The sequence below is a fragment of the Mauremys mutica genome, chromosome 7, assembly GCF_020497125.1.
Source record: "Mauremys mutica isolate MM-2020 ecotype Southern chromosome 7, ASM2049712v1, whole genome shotgun sequence".
Lineage (NCBI taxonomy): Eukaryota > Metazoa > Chordata > Testudines > Geoemydidae > Mauremys > Mauremys mutica.
In genome coordinates, this window is record NC_059078.1 from 103,001,466 (window position 1) to 103,022,943 (window position 21,478).

A 21,478-nucleotide genomic window follows, 5' to 3' on the forward strand; every position below is an offset into this window, starting at 1 on the left:
TATTTAAAGATATACATATAAAAAAAAATCCTATATCAATCTCAGCAAAAAAGATTCACTATAAATTTATAATAGCTGTTATAGCACACGGATAGCATCAGAAAGAAAGCAAACTTCAGTTTTCTATATTAATCAAATAGGTAAAAAAAAGTTTTGAAAATGTACATTTCAGATAGAACTTACCTGTATCAGCACATTGTAACAATCCAAATAGATTATATCTCACCACTCAGAATAGTATTTTCATTAAAACAGCATCATAACAGAAACAGATGCTGAACATGATCTTTTATGTTAAAGAAATACCTCTAACTTTAAAACTAAAAGCACTTTTAACTTCCTCAATAGTTGCAAACTAAACATGAGTACTTAATAAAGAGTTTATAGAAAAAAGTCTCCATTTGTGTATTTTATGGATTTGACACCACTTTGTGTACTGTCATTTTCAGATTTCTTTGTAGAGTTAGTTCTCCCCACTTACATCTCTTTTTCCATAGAGCAAAAGATAAAGACAGTTAAAAAATATATTTGTAAGACCACAAAAAGTGACAGGAGATTTGCAGATAGTAGTCTATACCATCATGACTATAATGCAAGCTGATAGTGCCCCATCAAATCAGTTTATATGGACAGCTTGGTAAAAAAAAAAAAAGACTGAGATTTGACACCACAATTCAGTAATCAAGGCCCAACCTCAACACCTAGGATTAAATACTGCAATGCTCACTATAGGTGCGGACTCTCAGACTTCAGTGAATGCCACAATGACAAAGAGGCACAATAGCTGAGCCCAATGAAGGACTGGGGGACCAGTTATTTTTTTTAAATGTGATTATAAATATTCCTGTTTAAAGACAAAAGGTGAGAGAAAGAACTCTAACAAATGGCAAAGGCTAACAGTATTTCAAGTGTAGCAAATTATAAATATAACTAAGGTTTCAATCCTGTAAAACACATATGCTTTCATATCAATGGGACTACTTACAGGTATAAAGTTAAGCAAAAGGTAAAGCATTAAGCAGTATCAGGAGCAAATGAGTCTACAAGATTTTGATTTATACGGGGGGGTGGGGGAGGAGGAGAGGGAAATAAGGCCAAAAAATAAAAAATGATTTTTAAAATGTACTTTGATATAGAGCTAATGAAATGTCCTTCATTTGAAGTCCATGCTTTTCATATAAAATTTAAGACACTCTTCAAAAACACTTAGAAATAAAAGATCCAGCTAATACCTTCAGTTGACACAAATTTTTACTATGAAAGATTTTATGAACAAATGGATGAAATTTTAAATCTCAGCCAAAAGACTGAAGAAAACGCTAAGAGCCACAACACCACGAGTAAACTTTCACAAATATTGGGCTCAACGCACACTTGAAGGAATGGGGTTAAGTAGGGCACGGACCTCACTTCCCATGCCAACAAAGGGGCCCGCTGCACACAAGGGGATTCACTCATATTATAGGGTAGCAAACACCACCATCATCCTCTGTGGGATACACAATGGAAGGGCAATTTTAATATGGTGATGTGTTAAATAGGAGATCTGTTGGTGAAGAAATAAGCTGAATCAGCACATTATCTAGTAACCCTGACTGTACCCCTTCTAATGAAAATACTGTCTACTTCAGATTGCACTGGCCAGCAGTTATGTGAGCCTTGCAATACTAGAGGCCATTTTTGGGGAGACTTTCTGTCACCTTGAGGCAAGATCACTGCCAGATTTAATGTAGTTTGTGATGCTAAAGTGATGAGGCCACAACAGGTGCTTCTGTTTCACTTAGGCAGAACTCCTGCTGATTTAATAGGTACTTAAAATCAGACCCATAGTTGGAAAGTGTGTTGTTAAGAGTTTTATAAGTTATAGCTATACAGTTTTTCCTATCAGACTATGCCAAGGGATGGAGCTTAAGTCTTTCTAACTTGCAATACATCCTGTAATAATGTGCATTGGATCTTTGATAATATACATTTCTTCCACATTGAATTCTAATGTTACAAAATCACTGAATGAGGTAGTAAAACGTACTCGCTATTTAGAAAGGAGAGAGCTTCTGATTATATACAAATGTCCTGCTAATCAGCAGTGACTGAAAGGTAATTTTATCATAGTAAATATTTTGCCAAAACTGGATTGTTTCTTAAAATATAAGCAAGGGTGGCTCTTTAAGCTTTTTCACGGACAAGAGGTTTAAAGAAACAAAAAGACAGTGTTCTAGGAATGCCTGAAAACCTATTAATATAATTAATTTACATAAATTCACAACTTTAGAGTGTTACAAGTGTAGAAATAATCAGCTGACGCATAAATCCCATCTCTAGTCTGAATGTTATCTGCTCCAATAAATTGAGTCTCTTCACATGCCAGATATTTTGGAAGCAATGCTGTTTCTCCAAAACAAAAGTAACACGAAAACTAAAATGGTCTCATAATATTTTTGCAGTGAAAAATAATATGGATGAAACAAACTCTGTACAGAAAAATACATTCAAAAGTAATTCCAGAACCAAGAACAATGCACACAAGTAGATAAAGTATGTGTGTGTTTTTATTTTTATTTTTAATGTAGCAGAAACTCAAATACGTGAGGCAGCATATGACATCCTCTTAATAAGCATGTATCTCAAACTGGGACAATCTGAATATAGGAGATCTTTTAAAAACAGAGACTGTAACTCATTGAAACTCATATAGCAACACTATACACATCAATCTTGATTATTTAGAAGAAGTGGACTTTTTAAAGCAAAATGTTTATCGTTTTACCATTCTTATTCCGAAATGCTCTACAAGTCTAACGTATTTCAACTGCGCTTAAAAGGATACTTATTTCCTACCCAAATGTCCTTATTTATAGCTTTCAAATGTCAGCAGGCATGAATAAAATCCTTCATTGCCATAGTGAAATTCTAAACACTGCTTTTTAAATTCATTGCTAATGAAGGAGCCTCCCTCTCTGCAGAAGGCAGAAACTTGACATGTCTGACTACCTTTCTTTAAAAAAAAAAAAAATTACCACTGTCAATACCCCATCTCCCTGGTGATTATAAATGAAGAAGAGGAGGAAGCCACCTTCTCTGTTATGCTATCTTGTGAGAGCAAGCCGTTCTGAAAAGCACAGGCACTAGCTTAGTCATCGCATCCTCCCCCCCTTCCTACACACACCCCATCCTCCGGGATTCACACTGGGGCAGGAGAATTGCAGCACCAGCACCGACTCCTCGCACGAGTCGATAGGCGCGACACGTTAGACAAAAATAGGTGTTGGTGTCTGGGTCTAAGGCGGGGGTGGATTCAAGTGAATGCAGGACTGGGAGTCACTGATACCCCCGACTGGGGACCCCTATGACACGGCGATTCCTGCTCAACCGCGGGCCGCAGCGCCCGGACCCCCCTTCTTACCTTCCGCCACGTCCTCGTCGATAGCCCCCTTCACCTGGGAGAAGCACCACTGGAAGTCGTTACCACCTCCTCCTCCGCCACCTCCTGCCACCCCTGCGGAGACAGAGCGCGGTCAGGGCGAGCGGCGCGGGCAACCCCGACCCCAGGGAGCCGACCTGCCCCGGCTTCCCCACCAACCCTGGCCAGGCTCCTCAGTGCCCGGCCCGGCCCGGCTCAACCCCCACCCAGCACCGGCTCGGCCAAGGCCCACACGCGGTCCGGCTCGGCCCCGAACAACCCAGCCAGCCCCACCGAGCCAGCTCCGCCTCCCATGCCCCGGCTCCGCGCTGCCCGCCCAGGCCTGACTCGCTGCCCGCCCCGGTCGGAAGGCAGAGCGCCCTCCTCCACCCGGCCCCTACCCTAGGCCAGGCCCAGGCCTCCCCAGCTGACGGCCGCGGCGCTGCGTGCGTCCCTCTCACCTGCCATGTCGCGCAGTGTGTGTGGGGCGGGGGGCTGCGGGGCCCACGAGGGGGAGGCGCCGGCCGGGGCCGGGACCGGGTCAGAGCCGCCGTCGCCGCCGCACACAGCTGCAGCCGCTGGAGGTTTTGGGGTTTCAAAATGGCGCCCATTGCCGGTCGGCCTGATCCGGTGACGTCATCCGGCTGCCTCCCTCCGGGAGGGGGAGCTGGGAGCGCCAGGCGGTGCAGGAAGCAGGCGGAGCCGGGCCCGAGCTGTGACGACGGGGGATACAGGGGGCGTGGGGGGGACCTGGAGGACATAGGCTGGCCGAAGGGGGAGGCCTGCTGGGCTGGGGCTGGCTGAGGTGGGTGCACTGGAGGGGGTGGCCTGCTGGCACCCAAGGAGGGGCAGTTTATCCCCTTTGAGCTGTAACGGCCGCCAAATGGAAACCTGCTTAGCGGGGACGGGGGGATCCTGAACCAGGAGGAGGGGGACAGGCTGGAGTGGGGTGGCAGCTAGGGTATCACCCAGTGCTTAATTTGTGCCCGTTCTGAGCCCTGGCAGCTCGGGGCTTGGCAGTTCTGAGCCCCGCGGGGCACCGCTGGGCTTGCTGTGTCAGTATGAAACTACAGATGTTGCTTGAGCACCAGTACCTCTTTCATTACCAATTAAGCACTGCTAATGCCAGGCTGGGGGAAAGGGTTCCTTCAGGCTGAGACCAAATGGGTAGCGGGGTGGTATAAGGCAGAGGTGACGTGTAGGGGAGCATGTGGGGGTCCAGTGTCTCCCTAGATGGGCCTGCTGGGGGGCAGAGGAGGGGTTCTGTCCTTCCTCTGTGCCTGCCCCCCCCAGCACGCTTGTCCCTTGTCCCTGGCAGCCAGGTCTGAGCAGGGAGTGGAAGGGGTGGGACCAGCAGCTTCTCATGCCAGCCATGCTGGGTCACTGTAGCAGCTGCCTGAGAGAGTCTGGCTGGGGAAGCGGTGGTGGGCTACCCCCTGCCTGGGCCTGGCTGCTGGGGACACAGGCCGAGCAAGCTGGAGCCTCCTCTTCTCCAGGCATATTTCTGACTTGCTTGGCCCCTGTCCATGGCAGCTGGGACAGGGCCGGGGGTGGGGGGTGGCCTGCTGCTGCTTCCTCAGGCAGCTATTGCACAGAGCAGCAACCTGGAGTGGCCAGCTTGAGCTGTACGAGAAGTGCAGGGAGAGCAGCCAAACATGGTGGGGAGACACAGTGGGAGATGTACACAGCCCATTCCGGCAGTAACTCTGGTTGGGTAGGGTGAGCGTGGCGGCCCTGGGCTGGGTGCAGGGGTGGGTTGCTGAGCAGAGGAGACACGTGTCCTCCCCTTTAGATTGTGCCCCCCCTCCCTAGTATGGGGAGACACGGATCATCTCTGGTACAAGGCAGCAAGAGAGGAACAGGTGGGATGAAAGGGCTGAAGTGTTACTATTGCCGTGTTTAAACACAATGCTAGCTAACCTTTTTTCTGTCTCAGTTTGGCTGGTCGGTTCAGCTAATGTTGGATAAACTGTAATGAAGTTCAAAATCAGAGGCGATAGAGACACCAACTTGGTATGCAGGTCCTGTTGGGATCCTGGGTGAGCAGAAGCCTGGTATGCAGGTGAGAGGTAAAAGGATTGGACCTGGGAAGGTTAGGCAAACATCATCTCCACACATCTGGGCACTCAGAGCCAGCATTGACAAGATTAAGCCCTGGTGGTTGCACAGCTGAGAGCAGTTGCTTAGCATTATCCTGTGAGATCAATCAGGACAGAGAGAGTAGATCTATACTGGTGTTTCCATTCTCCATGCCAGTTTATGCAATCATTTCAGTAACACCATAATCAACAGGCCACAAAAAGAGGAAACACTGTCAGGAAGATATCTGGCTTCTAAGCTGGCTAGATAGATTCATGGAAGATAGGTCCATCAATGGCTATTAGCCAGGATGGGCAGGAATGGTGTCCCTAGCCTCTGTTTACCAGAAGCTGGGATTGAGTGACAGGGCATGGATCACTTGATGATAACCTGTCTGTTCATTCCCTTTGGGGCACCTGCCATTGGCCACTGTCGGTAGACAGGATACTGGGCTTGATGGACCTTTGGTCTGACCCAGTATGGCTGTTCTTATGTTCTTAGTATGCTGGACATATTTTTGCTTTTAAATCCCCCATTAATGGTAGGCTCCTCTGCCCCCCACCCCCCTTTAGTTCTCTGTTCGGAATCCTACACTCTGAGCTAATACCATTGACGTATTACCGAGTTTTAGTATCTTTATTCCTTACCCTTATACTGTTTTTTTTTCTTTAAACAGCCATATGTCTTTATACTTTTAAGGATCTGATTTAAATCCAAAATAACAAGGAGAATTCAGAGTTGATTTACCATTCCTTGTTAAACCGTGCCATTCTAGTATGGAACTAAATAGTATTATAGAAATGTAGGAGTTGAAGGGACCTCGAGAAGTCATCAAGTCTAGCCCCCTGCTCTGTGGCAGGACCAAGTAAACCTAGACTATCCCTGACAATTTTGTCCAGTCTGTTCTTAAAAATCTCCAATGCTAGGAGTATGTACTGCTCACATTTCCTGCTTGGGACAAGGTTCCCTTTCACATACAACAGTAGTCTGTCCACCTTTCTTCCCAAGTGGTTTTTTTTCCTCTTAATACATTTAATGCTCACAAAATGTATTTTTGAAGTCCTCTATTTATGTGCAGGGATATTATAGACAATGGCATCTGCAAACTTCTGACTGCTGCCCTGCCAGTGTACATCAACCATGATCTACTTTAGAGAGACCAGTCTCAGAACAGTTTATGTCCATTCAAAACCTCAGCCTATGAAAAGTGCACTAATAACTTGTATTTTTTTTCTAGCTAATGCCTTGCACAGCTAATCTATAGTATCAGTCACCCAAGAAGTTTAATTTATACAACTTTATACACAAATGGTACTTTCATGGAAAAATGCCCTGAATCTTTCATTTTAAAAAGGAAAATGGTGTCAGTGTATATTAGAATCCCTTAAAAATCCTTTAGGCCTTAATTAATTAAATGCAGCATACCACCGAAGTTGCATGTTATTCATTAATGCCAATTGGATTTCCTATTTTAAAATGTTCTTTTTTAAAAAAAAAACAAAAACTTCATCCTGGAATGATACAACATGAAGTAATAATATAGACCCCAATCTTGAAAGCGAATCCACGCAGATGCTACTGTGGGCTCCACATGGGCGCAGGAGTCCAACCAGGCATATCATCCTGCAGTATGTGGGCCACAGGTGTATCTTCTAGAGGCCCAAATCTCCATTTAATTCTGACAAAGTCATTTTGACATTATAAATGTGGGACAAATGTAATGTGATTTCAATTCATATTAATAGAAATAACATGGTTTTTAAACTAGTATAAAACCAATGAACACTTCTTAGGAGTAGGATGTGCACATCTGGGTTACAGACCACATTTTATTTATTGCTTCTCCCCTAGTCTCATTTATCTTGTTTTCCTGTAGACTGGTTTGTTTGATTAAATATACAATGAAAAAGAAGACACTTGCATTATGAAAGAGCCATTGCAACACCATAGTTAACGTTGCTGTCTGTTTTGCACTTAAAGTGAGAGTTTAACCTATGTTTTATATGAGAAACACAGTGAGTGAAATCCTGACCCTATTGAAGTCAATAGAGGTCTGTCTATACTGCATTTGGGAGGTATGATTCCCAGCATGGGTAGACAAAATAGCATTGTGGATGTTGTGGTACAAGCGGCGGCTTTGTCTAGCCAATCGATCTCAGACCCAGGGGGTTGGGTTGGCCTGGACTTGGTCAGCAAGTCCAAGCCACTACCATTGCCATAATGTCCACCCTGCTCTTTTTAGCACACTAACTTGAACAGAGCTAGCAAAAGTCTGTCTACCTTTGTTGGGAATCATATGTCCCAGCTGCAGGGTTAGACGTTCACTAAGAATCTTGTCATTAACTTCAGTGAAAACAGCATTTCACCTGGGGTACCTGCCCCCAATTTTCAGTCAGAATCTCTCTCTCAAGTAAACCTTGAATTTTCTGAGGAATTTCAAGAAGATTGGTTAATTCATAAATGTCTAAGGCTCATAATTTTTTGAACTGCTCTAGCTCAGTGGTCCCCAACACGGTGCCCGCGGGCACCATGGCGGCATTTCGGCGGTGACACCTCTTGATGATGCTGCCTCTTGGCAGCATTTTGGCGGCGACGCTTCTTGGCTTTGCCGCTTCTCGGCAGCATTTCGGCAGCTGCTTGTCCAACAGCCACACTCCTCGGCGGCTAGTCATCTCTGCTCACTCCTTCATGGCTGTGAAGTTATTTTTACCAAATGCCAGTGGAATTTTTTTTTCATATGTAAAACATAGACAATGTACTATTAATTATCAGATGAAAGAAGGGTTAGGGTTTGAGGCTATAGGTTGCTTAGCAGTGTCCAGAGAGACAAAGCCTTAGCATTCAGCATCTGTATTCACTGTAATGCAAAAAAGTGCTATGAGCTACCTCTACCTCAGCACTGGGCTGAGAACTGGTGAGCAGGATGAAAAGTGGACATGATGCAAAAAAAAAAAGGGGGGGGGGCAGGGAGGAGGCAAAAGGATGAACCTCTTGGTGCCAGCTGGCAGAGGGATCCCATGGGTCAGATGTGTACATAAGAATTCACTAGGATGGCATGTGAGCCAGTAGCCCCTTGATCATCATAATCACTGTGAAATGTATGGATGGATAATACAGTATTTAAAGGAGGTGTGTGTCTGTATAGAGAATTTTGTTCTTAAGGCAGGTAACCAGGAAGTTACACATCTTGTACAGGTTCCTTTCAAGCAGGAGGTAACACACTTATCTCTCTGTCTGGTCATGTGTGATGTGTGTATTGGACATTGTTTGTCTCACAACTGATACCTATTTGCATACTGAGCCAAATGTTAATTAAGAGATTGTGAAATCTTCAAGAGAAGAAATTTATAGGAGGAAGTACACAGCAAGAAGGGATCCCGTAAAGACAGTGGATTGTTGGGGTGTATCCCAGGATGAACTGAGGAGGAAAGCTGACAGTGTGACTTGTCTCGTGATTGGAGGGTCACAGCCAAGTGTGGAAATAAAATTCTAGAAGGATTTTGGTGAGCACTGCTCTGTTACTTAATTCGATACTTTAATATCTAACTCTAGGTTCTATAATGCTTGATATGATTTTTATTTTATATGTAACTATTTGTTTCTGCTACTTGAATCTATACTTTGTTAAATAAACTTTTACTTGTTTTCATTATAAACCTACTTACCTGCTATATGTTAAGTGGAGTGGTGATCTGAGGCGTGACTGGTAAACTGTGGTATACTTTTTCCTTTGGAAGCAGTGAATGGGTGAATACTGTGAGTGTCCTTTGGAATGGGCTAGACACTACAGGATGATGCTAAAAGGGCTCAGAGATTGGAGTGTTCCTGTCACTAACCTGGAGAGACAGAGAGAGTGGGGCCTGTGTAGGCTTGGAGGAGAGTGAGTGTGTTGCCTGCAGCTTATGGAATCAGGGAGCTGACCCACAGCAAGCACGGACAAGTCTTCCTTACACTAATAAGAGCCTGAGATATTGGCTCGCTTTACTAAGGGTCAGGCAGCTGCCCCCAGTTGATAGAGTGGTTAAGGACTTTCACCTTCTTCCTGCTGTTGACCATCACACTTGTCCAGACTGAGCTTCAGTTAGCTGGTTTTCATTCAGATTCCAGTTACTGCCAGACATCAGGTGATGTGCCAGCCTGGAGTGAAAAAAAGATATAAAACTGGGTATCATAATCATAGTGAGGACACCGCAGTCCTTATGGATGATCTCCTACAGGCATTTCATATACACCTCTACCCTGATATAACGCTGTCCTTCGAAGCCAAAAAATCTTACCGCGTTATAGGTGAAACCGCGTTATATCGAACTTGCTTTGATCCGCCAGAGTGCACAGTTCCGCCCCCCACCCCGAGCACTGCTTTACCGCGTTATAGCCGAATTCGTCTTATATCAGGTCGCGTTATATCGGGTGTAGATGTTGAACTGAAAAGGTGTTAGGATTGAGCCTGCCTGGGGCCTGCACAGCTGAGAGCGGTTGCCCCAAACCATTGTGTAGGATCGCTCAGAACAGAATGAGCAGGTGCTTCTGTTCACCCAGTCCAAGTCCTGTCATGAGTTGAGCAACATCCTGTGATCAACAATATCAAAGGCCACTGAAATGTCTGGAAGTGTCAGGCAGTGTATCTTTCCTCTTTCCAATATCCTAGGGAGATTCTTGACCACCCAAATTAGTACAACGTCCTATCTGAAGTCTAATTGGATTATATGCAGTACATAGGTATTAATTTAAGGGAAGAACTATAGCTCACAGATGTCTCATGTAAATTACCTTTGCCCTGAGGATTTGTGACCCTGATTGTAATTGTGGGGGGGGGGAACACAGTTCTATATGCTTTTTTATGGATTTCATTATACGTTAAAGAAACTTAAAATTAAACTTTCAGCAAAAGACTAATTACTATACCTTTTACTAAACGAAGAAAGAATTAAACACACAGTTAACAAATCAAAGTTACAAACATGAATTGAATAAATAAGCCTATGAATTAACAATGATATGGAATGGAATCGCAATCAGATCATTAGATGAACACAATCAAGCTTCAGATCTTGAAATTAACACACTACATGATTCTTTCAAATACTAACCCTGGAAACTTAAGGAGGCATAGTTTTACTTTTAATTCCTTTGAAGATGTATCTAGATTCCTGCAAGGTTGCCATATATTGAATAACTTCCCTACCTTACCCACTGTAATAGAGTAGTCAGCAACTCTTAATCTTCCCTTTTGGGCACCGTGGTAAATGCAGGCACATTTTTACAATCCAGGGCAGCATAAGGTGATTTGAGGTTGAACTTGCTTAGGACTCGGATATGCACTTGCTATTACTTAACACGCATCTTAAGTGTTAGAGGGAAAAATCAGGAATACAATGATCACAAATCCCCATGATCACAAAATACAAAAAGAAAAAAGGTTACTTAGAGAGAGAATTCTCTAGCTTTCATAGTCTTTGGAGCATCAAAGTCAGGACTAGAGTTCAGGGAACATGGTGATGTGTGTGGAATCTCATGCTGGCTGGCTTTCTCTGGGCACTTGGCTGGTCAGGCTCACATGGCCTGTGGAATCTTGGCATCCTGTTTCCTTGGAACTTGCCTCAGGAAAGCAGAGGCATTGGCTTTTCTTGATGTTGCAGTGGCCCAGGAGGATCACACCATCTTCTATATTTACCTGGTACTTAAAAGTTGCAATTCTTACTTGCTCTATTCTCATGGCACCTTCCTGGAGATCTGAGGAAATCCAAGGATCACAGATCTCACCCCAGTAATGTGTGTGAATCAGGGTTAAGGGTGGGCAAGCTTCAATTTGTCAGTTTGGAAAATCCTCTCCTTTTACTGGCAGTCCTTTAACAGTATCCATCACCATACTGCAAAGCAGATGTACTTCCAAAAAGTATAAAAAGCATGGGATTTAATGGTAGATGACTTCACAGACATGATTTCAGGCCTCTTTTCCCCACCCCCCCCACCCCATCTCTGAGTTCAATAGGTGGGTGCAGATGGTGCCAAGTTCCTCAAGTGTCCTACATATTCTGGATGTGATCAATGACCTAATGAGAACTATTTGGGTACAATACCTCACACTTGTCAATATTTCATTCTCTCTGCATTTCTTAAAGTATTCTGGGCTTTTTACTGACAATTGGGGCAACAGTTTGTAGCTTCACCAGATAAAGGTTCACCTCTTCGCAAAGTTGACAGAGCCGTCTGCAGTCCTGTTACTAGAAGTTCCACTTAAACTAAAAAGGACTAGTTTATACATTATAAAGAAAATTGAAGTTTATATATTAGTCCTCACTCACAAAAGGCTATTTCCCTCATAATGATGTCCATGAAACTTCTGGATATGACTTGTTGAAAGAGTTGTCCTGATATCTTCTCAACTCTTTCCTAGGTAAGTGAAGTTTGAGCCTGGAAGACAGGTGGATAGGATATTGGTATCCAAAGTTGTTTTCTTTAGCAGAGGGTTGACCGCACCTTGTTTGAGGTTGTTTGCCAACTATTTGCTCTGACATGTCTTCTAATAAATGACCCAATTTCATCAGCCAGGACAGGCACAGATCCAGTTCATATGAGGCATACTGCTTGCATCATCACTAGAATTTCAGACACATATCTCAAGTCAACTCTAGAATCAAATTCCCTTCAGTTCACTTGAAAGTTATTTCATTTTCCACAATGGTTCTTTACTTTTCCCTGCCCATAGTGCTGAAGGGGCAGTACTCAGCACCGTTCTAATCAGTTGCTATAGTAAATGTGCTACCCATTTTTTTTTTATTCAGTGGGAATAGCAAGCAAGAGTACCCAGGTGAACCATGGGGGTATGTCTACACTACAAAACAAAACAAAAAGCACCTGCTGCAGAGAGTCTCAGAACTGCCTTGGGCTGGCAAGGCTCACGCTAGGGGGATAAAGATAACAATGTAGATATTCCTGCTCAGATTGGAGCCTGAGCTCTGATCAGGCAAGGTTGATGGGTGTCAGAGCGTGGACTCCAGCCCGAGCAGGAATGTCTACACTGTTATTTTTAGCCCTATAGTGTGAGCCCAAGTCAGTTGACCCAGAATCTGAGATTTGCTGCCACAGATGGATTTTTTTTTTTGCAGTGTAGACATACCCAATATTACCTTTCCACTTAAAGTGGAGATGAGATATTTAACTTAATAATTATTTTTCTATTTTGTCACCTACTATGTCTTATAATTCATGCTGTAGAATGCAGATCCCCTGAATTTAAAGTTCTGATTCGTAAAGAAAACTTTTCTTTGTATTTGCAATTCACCATAATGGAAGGGATTGTCCATTATGCCATTTTAAAACCTACAACAGCAAGAACTTCTGTGAGGTAATTTTAACGTGCAGTTGATGTATGAGGAGTGTCCGTCTAATAATCTGTCTGTCTTTCATAATCAACATGCTATAGAAGGGCACAGTCTTTAGTTTGAAGGGAATTGCTCATCCTCTTGATGCTTCCATGACTGAAGTAAAAATGAGCTTGATTTCACAATTCTCTTAGAAGACAAAAGAGAGACATATTAGTGAATTAGTCATAATTGTAATAATTATTGTAATAAGATTTCTATTCTGTGATACGTTGCTAAATGTCACAGTTACATCCATCCCCACCCAGCTACAGCTCCTTCATTCTGTGGAGCTTAATTAAAACTTTAGAAAAATTCCATACATTTTTGGGTTTGCCCAGCCCTACCTAGATTCTAAATGCAACGTGTGTCTTTTCCAGGGCAGAAGAAATGTTATAAACATGTCACAGCTAAGTTGTGAGTCATTTCTTTAGTTAGGTGTGGTTCCTGATACTCCACTTATACGCTAAAACCAAGAAGACAGTCACTATCTGGGATTGATCACCAAGGCAGATTTAGCATGACAGCACTCATACATTTAGACCTTTTATACCTGTATAAGGCACTAAAATGGATACTTAAAAAAAGAAGTATTTGTGTTTTGCGGTGCCTTAAGGGCGTGGGTCTCCAAAACCTCCTTCAAAATCTGAAGAATATTTGTTTCAGAAACTTTGCCACAGAATTCTGCTCTAAACATAGACCAAATATTTGTTTGCCTGAATATAAACAGTTTATAAATATGGTGCAGAAGTCTGCAAAAGGCCTTTACTGAGGGGAAAAAGAAAAATGACATAATCACGGATGGCAGCCTGATCATGTCTCTTTTTTGCTGGAACTTTTCTACTTTGGGTGTAGTAAACAAGAGCCAATTTGTTGAATAGTAACTTTTAATTTGGCCTTTAAACAGATACATTTATTTTCTTCATTTTCCTTTGGTTTGTCTGAGCTACCCCTGGAAGAGGTTAAGGCCCCTGCAAAGGAAACAGCCTCCCAGAGTAAATTTCTAATTGGCCATGAAGTGAAATTAACATCCTTTCTCTTAATCTTGTGACTGCATTTCACAGCAATGTCAGTTTTTATATTCAGTGTGCACATCTGCATGCTGATGTCAGTCGTAGGAAATAAGTTTTTGGATGACACCCACATATTCCCCTTGGAGTAAAGAAGTGCTGTACATACTGCTACAGTTGGTTCAAATGCAGAAGCAGAGTATTTCTTCACTTCCCAAAACATACTATGCCAAGGCTGGCAAAATTTCTTCCCCTGCTACTTTTCCCTTAGCCATTACTCCCTAAATAAGTATTTAAGAGCAGTAGAAAGTTGATGTAGATATATTGGTGTAGATCTATTCTGGAATTCTGATCAGAAAAAAAAAGTGAAATAATTTAGTGAAGCTGAGAAACAATTGTATTTTAAAATATATATGAATCTGGCAAACTGGAGAGGTGGGACTAAATGGATGAAACTCTGGGATCCTCTCAGAGCCAGAAGCAGGCATAATGGCTCATGTTCCTTGTCCAATGTGTTACCCCAAAAGTAGTATGGTAACGCTTCAAAGAGAAAATACTCGAGAAATGGTAGGGGGAAAGATAGAAAAGGAAAGCCCCATATATCAGAAGAGCAGAATTGGCTCCCTTCCATGTCTGTCACCAGTGGATATAGCTTACAGTAAGGGTGTCCCTCCCTCCCTGTGTGATGTAATAAAAATGAAGAAAAGACAAGGTAATATGGTGCAAACAAAGGTAAGTGTATTAAGGGGAAAGGTACAGAAAACTGGGAAAAATGGGGGAAGAAACACAAACTTAACCATACAGTGATTCAGTGACTGGCTTTAGGAGCTTGAAGCTCAGACCCACAAAACCTCCCTTGGCATTCAGAAAAACAATAAATGAAATCCCAATACAGAAACCTTTCCTACGATTTAGGCGCAGTGGACACAGTGTACAGGTACAAAGCCCTGGACCTTCTACTCTCCAGCTGATTTAGAGCCTTCGAGGAGGACTACTGGGGAGTCCCGACGACTGTTGGATTTTGTCGCAGGCGGGGAGACCCTCTGGGATGATGGACACCAGGAAAGCAGGAGGACCCTCCACAGGTAAAATGGATTTGGTTCGCTGTGGCGGGGATAGTGAGGACAGGCCTCTCCTTCCTCAACCTTGCTGCGGGATAGATGGTACTCTTCCCTCTAGCTCTGGAGTATTAGGAAGACCTGACCATGCACACGCTGCCGCTGGAATGGACAGCCCTGTGCAGGCTCTGAGAAAGATCTTATATAATCTCTAAGGCAGGAAAAGCTGATTCAGTCCAGTTTGAGCCAGAGGACTCCAGTGTCTAAGTTGTAAACAAGTTTGCTTACTAAGCTGGAGTCCAAGGGCCATAGTTCATATCCTCCATATTAAATTCTATTGAAGCCAGTGATTTACTTAATATTACTTCAAAAATACATTATTAAAATACCTAATTGAACATATTAAACAACACCAACTTTTTCTTTATACCTAACAAATAGTATGATGTCAACTTGCTTATTGTACAGAAAGTCATCCATCAGCCATTTTAAAATGTTTGCCCTTTCAATATAAATTAAGCTCTCAAACTACATAGAAAAGGTACTATGCAGATGTGAAGTCTTGGATTCTAGTGAAGAAATAATGGGTCCAATTCGGCTATGAAGTGAGCAGGAACCAGTTTATGCCAGGGCTAAATTTGACTCTATTGAAAGAAAAGAACATTTAAATTACTATTGGATGTTGCTAATAGAGTTTGAGGTCAGCTACTGGTTTGACATGATATGTTGGCTACTTTGAAATTTTAAATAATTTAAACATACTTAATAATTGAAACAATCTTGCTACTGTCTGTTGTATATTCCATGTATCTCTTCGTAGTAGCGATGGCTAACAGAAGTATAAATATAAAAATAGAGAATAGCATAAAACAGAGTATGCAGTCCATATTTTAGAAATTAGTAGTATCTCAATCTAGATGTATATATCATGATCAACAGTTAAACTGAAGACATACAGCAGCAGTCTTAGGACCTAGGGCTTTTGGTTTTTTAAAATGCAGACCTTATGAGCTAAGAGAGAATCTTCATTAATTGTCATTAGGGGCATAGGCAATGTGGAAAATCGCAATAAGCAGGTTAAATGTGAAAATCCCATTTGTTTCAATAGGAATTAGGCAACTAACCTGCTTACACACTTAAGAAAATCCAATTAGTTGGCTGTCTGTGTCTTAAGGCACCTAAATACCTTTTGAAAACCAGGTTCTGTGGGCCAGATTTTCTAAAGGGCTTACACACAGTTTCCTATGCACCTAATTTGTGTGCAATTACCAAACTGAGTATTTGTGGATTCATTTTTCTGGTTAAACATATAACTGGCCATTTGCATATATAGATATAATTGTGGCAATTTATTTATTACATAATTCTATGTGCATCTGCACCCTCAGTTTTGAGTATCAAGTTAATGGGCATAAATAAGACCCATAGCACATAAGAGGCACCATGTGCCAAATTCTTCTTGCACTGTATTGAAAAATTACTCCATGGAATCAGCATTCTGCTCGGCAGGAAAGTAACAACTATATGCTGTTGTGAAATGAAAGGAGGAACACTTCCTCACACAGGTAAAATAATAAATGGTAAAAAGTTGATGGCACTCTGTGATGCTTCCCAGGAATGCATAGAGTTCTGAGACCTCTCGCTACTACCTGCCCTTTATGTGAGGCAGCCTTGTCTCTGCCTGCTATGGGTCAGCTCTCTGACTTCATCAGCCATGAGCAACACAAGCACTGCCCTGTAGGCCTAGGCAGGCCCATCTCTCTCTCTCTCTCTCTCTCAACAGGTTAGAGATAGGCACGCTCCAACCCCTGAGACCTCCAAAAGTGTCCTCCTGGAGTGTCCAGATCCTCACACACACAATATTCACAAAGTCACTGCTTCCAAAGAAGTAGTACAACCCACCTTACAGGTTACACCTCACATCACTGGTCCACTGGACACACAACACTTAGATGTGTTTATAGTAAAAACGTGTGAACGTTTATTTAACAAATTATAGAGATTCAAGTAATGACAAGTACAAATATTGGAAACAAATGGTTACATATAAAACCATAACACATATACTAGAACCTAGGCTTACTTAACAAGATACTTTCATGTCTTGTAGAACAATGCTCACCCAAAATCCTTCCTGAACAGGGCCCTAGGTGTAGGCCTAGGTTGCCTGTGCTTTAATCTGGCCCTGCCTATTTCATACACCATGCAGAATGTGCATAGGGCTGCAGGCGCCACTGACTTCTAAAGTCATCTTCATGGCCCATTGTTTTGATTATATCATGGCCTATTTAAGTCCTTTCACTAGCTTCCCTGCATCCAACACAAGTGCCTTACATTCAAAGTCCTGTACAAACTTTCAAAGTCCTGTACAATTTAGCCCCACACTCAGGAGTGGCAGAAGTGCCCTAAAAGTGGGGTGGGGGCCCACAGGTGCTTGAACTGTGGTCCCACCCGTCTCCATGCTGTGCTGCCCCCCGAGGCACTGCCCCCGCACCACCCTTCTCTCTGACCTCCTGCTGCCCATTTCCACTGAGGGCCCGCCCTCGCATCGCTCATTCTCCATGAGCCCCCACCCTCGTGCCGTTCCTTCCCCTCAGGGCCTGTCTTCATGCCGCCTCTTCTCCCCGAGCCCCTGCCCTCACACTGCCCTTTCCCCCCAAGGCCCTGCTCCTGTGCCGCCTCTTCCCCCCAAGACCCCACCCCTCTTGCCTTGCTCCTCTCCACCCCTGCCCTGTTGCTCGCCCTTATGGCCGGTAAAAAGTAAGGGAGCCATAGCCCCCTGACACTCCCTGTTGTGGTACCCCTGTGCACACTGCCTATCCAATCTATTTTATAGCAAGGCTGACTCTCACCTTCACACCACCATAGGTACCAATACTGATCTTTTGCCTTGTGGAAGCACTTTGTCCAAAATTCAGGCAGTCTGAAATTTAGGCATTAGACATGACAGCTAATTAAATGAGATTCTGCACACCACAGTAATTCTAGAGAGAAGTGAAAAAAGAGAGGAAGGTTAGTCTCAAGATTAAAACATTAGAGTGGGACTTTAAGAGCTGTGGGTTCTGTTTCTGGCTCTGCTACAGACTTCTTGTGCTACCTTGGCAGAGTCACTGAGCCAAAGTTTTGAGAATCATCATGTGGGAGAAATTCACAGTTTACCAGCAGAACCTTTTGAAAATGTCTTTTGTGACCAGTGGAGATAAAGTTCAACAGCTCTCATGAGGTGCCCCAATGGGCAAGGTTCAGGAGGCAAGCCTTCAAAGTCTACTCTTCCTCTTGTCTGTGATTGGCCTTGGTAGGAAAGGGCTGAGAAAATCAGCAAGGGGTAATGAAGGGGGAGCTGTGGATTATCAGCATAAGAAAAGCTGTGAATCCCTGTCATCATCATAAGAATCTCCTGCTGGTGCCGAGGAGCAAGGAAAAAGTATCTGTATTATATGCTCCTTTTGAAGTCATTTGCCAGCAAGCCGCAAAACACTTTTCAAAAAGAGGTAGGAGATAGGAGCATCCTAACATCATCAGTGGCCTCTGGCCTTTTTGCTAACCACAAATGTAAGTTAAGAAGTATGAGGGTGAATGAACGAGGAAGGGGATAGACTAAACTGTCAGTGATTTGGAGTGGCTTGATGAGGTGTCAGGAGACAGAGACTTGAATAGGGAGTGAAGAGAAAATATCCAGATATGGGATCATAACCTGGGTGGGTGCCAGAAGGGCCAAGAAATAGAAAAGCAGCAGCCTCGGTGCCTCCTTCAGAGCTGGGAGGCATGGAAAAGCACTTTGAATGTAGAATGAGTGAATACTGTTATGCCATTAGTGTGTTGTATGGCTATTAGACAGCATTTTTTGTTGCCTCTTCCCTTTATCACATCACAAAACTGTGCATAAGTCTGTCTCGCACAATTAGACTATGTGAAGTACTTGGTGTTTTCACTGTCATATGGACTGCCAATAACATATCTAGATAAAGTTGTGCAGTCAAACAGAATACAAAATTGGCCATTAGTCACTATGCTGTAACACCAGTAGCCTTTTATTTATGTCAAGCTGTGTCTAAGCAGTTGGTATAGATTAAATAGTGCTTAACAAAAAAGCAGTTTCTTACATAGCTTTATCATTTCTATTTGACAGCTTGAATGTTTGTCAGCTGAAATGTCTGTCATTGGTATTTATAAGTAAATGAATAGACAACTTTTGCTAGTCGGTGTGTTTAAGTTGTAGGAAGTAAAAAGTTCATGACCAGATCTGATATTCTGCAGCACCAGAACACTTCTTTTCTAACATTGATTATATTTTGTTATCATAGAAATTGAAATATGGATAAGATCTGTCAGGTCATCACCCTGCTGGTACAGGATTATGCACTACAGTATATTATCTAGTTCTGGGACCTATATGGTTTTAAATAAAATTGGTGAATCAGGAATTACAAATTCCTGTTCATATAGCTATGAATAGACTCACCACAGGCACGCCGCTTGTGACTGAGTTTGGCATAGCAGCCCATTGGTCATCTGGTGCTTCCTTTCCCCACAATAGTAGCTTTGGCACTGTGGTTGCCTCTCTACTTGTGACTTTGCCCTCCAGCCAGGTCACTTAAAAGTTTCTCCCCTTCCAGCATATCAAAGTCCCACAAATAAACAGTCCAGTGCCCTTATAACAAGGTCTTCAGCCGCAACTCCAGGCCTTAAACGGCCATAAGATATTGTGGGGAAGTGAAAAAAGTTATAAAAGAGCACCAAGAGTCTAGAACAATTAACTGGTGAAAACAATTTCGTAATACTGAATGGATGTACACCCACCAGGTTTAATGCAGCTGATGGAAATCTTTCCTGTCCAGACCTAGGAATTGTGTCAAGTAGTATAGCAAGCAAATGCAGCGAGGAAGTCCATAAAGAGGAGGGAATGGGAGATGATCACTTCCTTGTACTTATGGTATATCAAGGTAAAGGCAATGTTAAGGAAGGAAGAAGGCCCCCTACTTCGAAAATAACAAAAGCAAACTGGGAACTATTTAGAAGCAAGGTAACAAAAATATGGATGGATAATGTATAAGTGATGACATTGAGGAATTTAGTAGCAATATGACCAAGGGAGTCATGATGGCAGCAGAGTTAACTATACCTAAGATATCAAGTTACCCTAAAGGTAGAAACCATGTACTATGGTGGAATGAGGAGTGTAAAAAAAGCATTTATGGAAGGAACAACATATATAAGAAACCAAAAAATATAATGAATAGTGAGGACTTAATGAAATATAAAATAAACAAGGCAATTATGCAAAGGGCTAGTAAAAAGGAAAAAAGAAAGCTGGAGAAAGTCCTACGAAAAAATCAAGATACTAAAACAAGGGCAGTATATAGGTAGTTTAGGACAATTAATCGAATACAGAGGAAGAGCAATTCTATACCAGGCCTCATTGTAAAAAGCCATTAGAGCTTTTAATCCATTGAAGAAAAAGCAGAAGCCCTAGCAGAAATATTCCATGACATTAGTAATAGTGAAAATCAGAGTATAGAAATCCACATGAGGAAAAAAAAATAATTAAAGGGAATCATGAAACCTGGAAGAGGTGGGAGGAAGATGAGGATACAATATTAAATGAAAAATTCTGTATGAGGAAACTTCAAAAACTATATCTAAAAACAAAAATTCTGCACCAAGCAAGGATGACATATGTAAGAAAATGCTAAAACACCTGGATGAAGAGAGTCTGAAAATACTGCTAAAACTGTACAACAGTATATGAGGAAAAGGTGAGCTACCAACGGAGTGAAAACATGCAGTTGTTGTCCCAGTGTGGAAACCTGGTAAACTGCAAACCAGCCCTAATGTGTACAGGCCAATTGGGATACAAATGTTGTAAGTGAGATTAATAAATGCAGCAGTTTACAAGCATTCCATAAATCTAAACACTGAATACATTTTTATACCTATTTTAACAATACTAAGATGCAGGTGAGCCAGACTGGCCCCAGCTATTATTTGTTAGTGTTCCGCTGAAGCCTAGGGGCCATGCATGAGATGGCACCTGATCTGCTGGCATCACTCATGTCAGTCTTTGACCATTCACCTTTAATCCTTTGGGAATTTAGTACCTTGTATTAGGACTATTTGTTTATCAAAGCTTCCTGAGCCACCACAAATCCTTAAATCTTATTTTGAGATCAAATGTCAGCTTGAATGATGGGATGATTCTGAGAACTAAATAAGGCATCTGATTATCTGAGACAATAACAATTTTTCCCTTAAACCATTATATATTAAAACATACATTTGTTTTCTTCCTATTGCTTTGATAGTCTGAGAGTTCAAAAATATTATATTGCTTTTTTAAATTATATTTGCCATAACTCATAACCTGTACTGCCAGAGCTCTCCTGTGTTCCATTATCTTTTATACCTGTTACCCTCTCTTTTAATAGTTATGGAAGAAAATAGCTTGTATTAGCTACAATTCCGTTGATCTTTAACAAGGTGTTGCTATCTATGTTGTAGTTAGAGATCTACAAAATGTTCTGGTTCCTTACATTCATTTCTGGATGAATGGTGCCCTCTGCTGCCTGA

General features: G+C 42.4%; 1 protein-coding gene across 3 annotated transcripts in view; it reads right to left on the minus strand.

Annotated features, from left to right (window-relative positions):
- The window catches only part of PPP2R2D (protein phosphatase 2 regulatory subunit Bdelta), a 50,978-nt gene extending 46,961 nt beyond the window's left edge, over nucleotides 1-4,017 (minus strand). For all 3 annotated transcript variants that reach the window (XM_045024402.1, XM_045024401.1, XM_045024403.1), the window contains exons 1-2: nucleotides 3,862-4,017; nucleotides 3,404-3,496 (exon numbers count right to left, since the gene is read on the minus strand). In XM_045024402.1, coding sequence (XP_044880337.1) covers nucleotides 3,404-3,496; nucleotides 3,862-3,868 — 100 coding nt within the window. In that variant the 5' untranslated portion in view covers nucleotides 3,869-4,017. The remainder of the gene's footprint in view (nucleotides 1-3,403; nucleotides 3,497-3,861) is intronic.
- Between the last annotated feature and the right edge of the window lie 17,461 nt (nucleotides 4,018-21,478).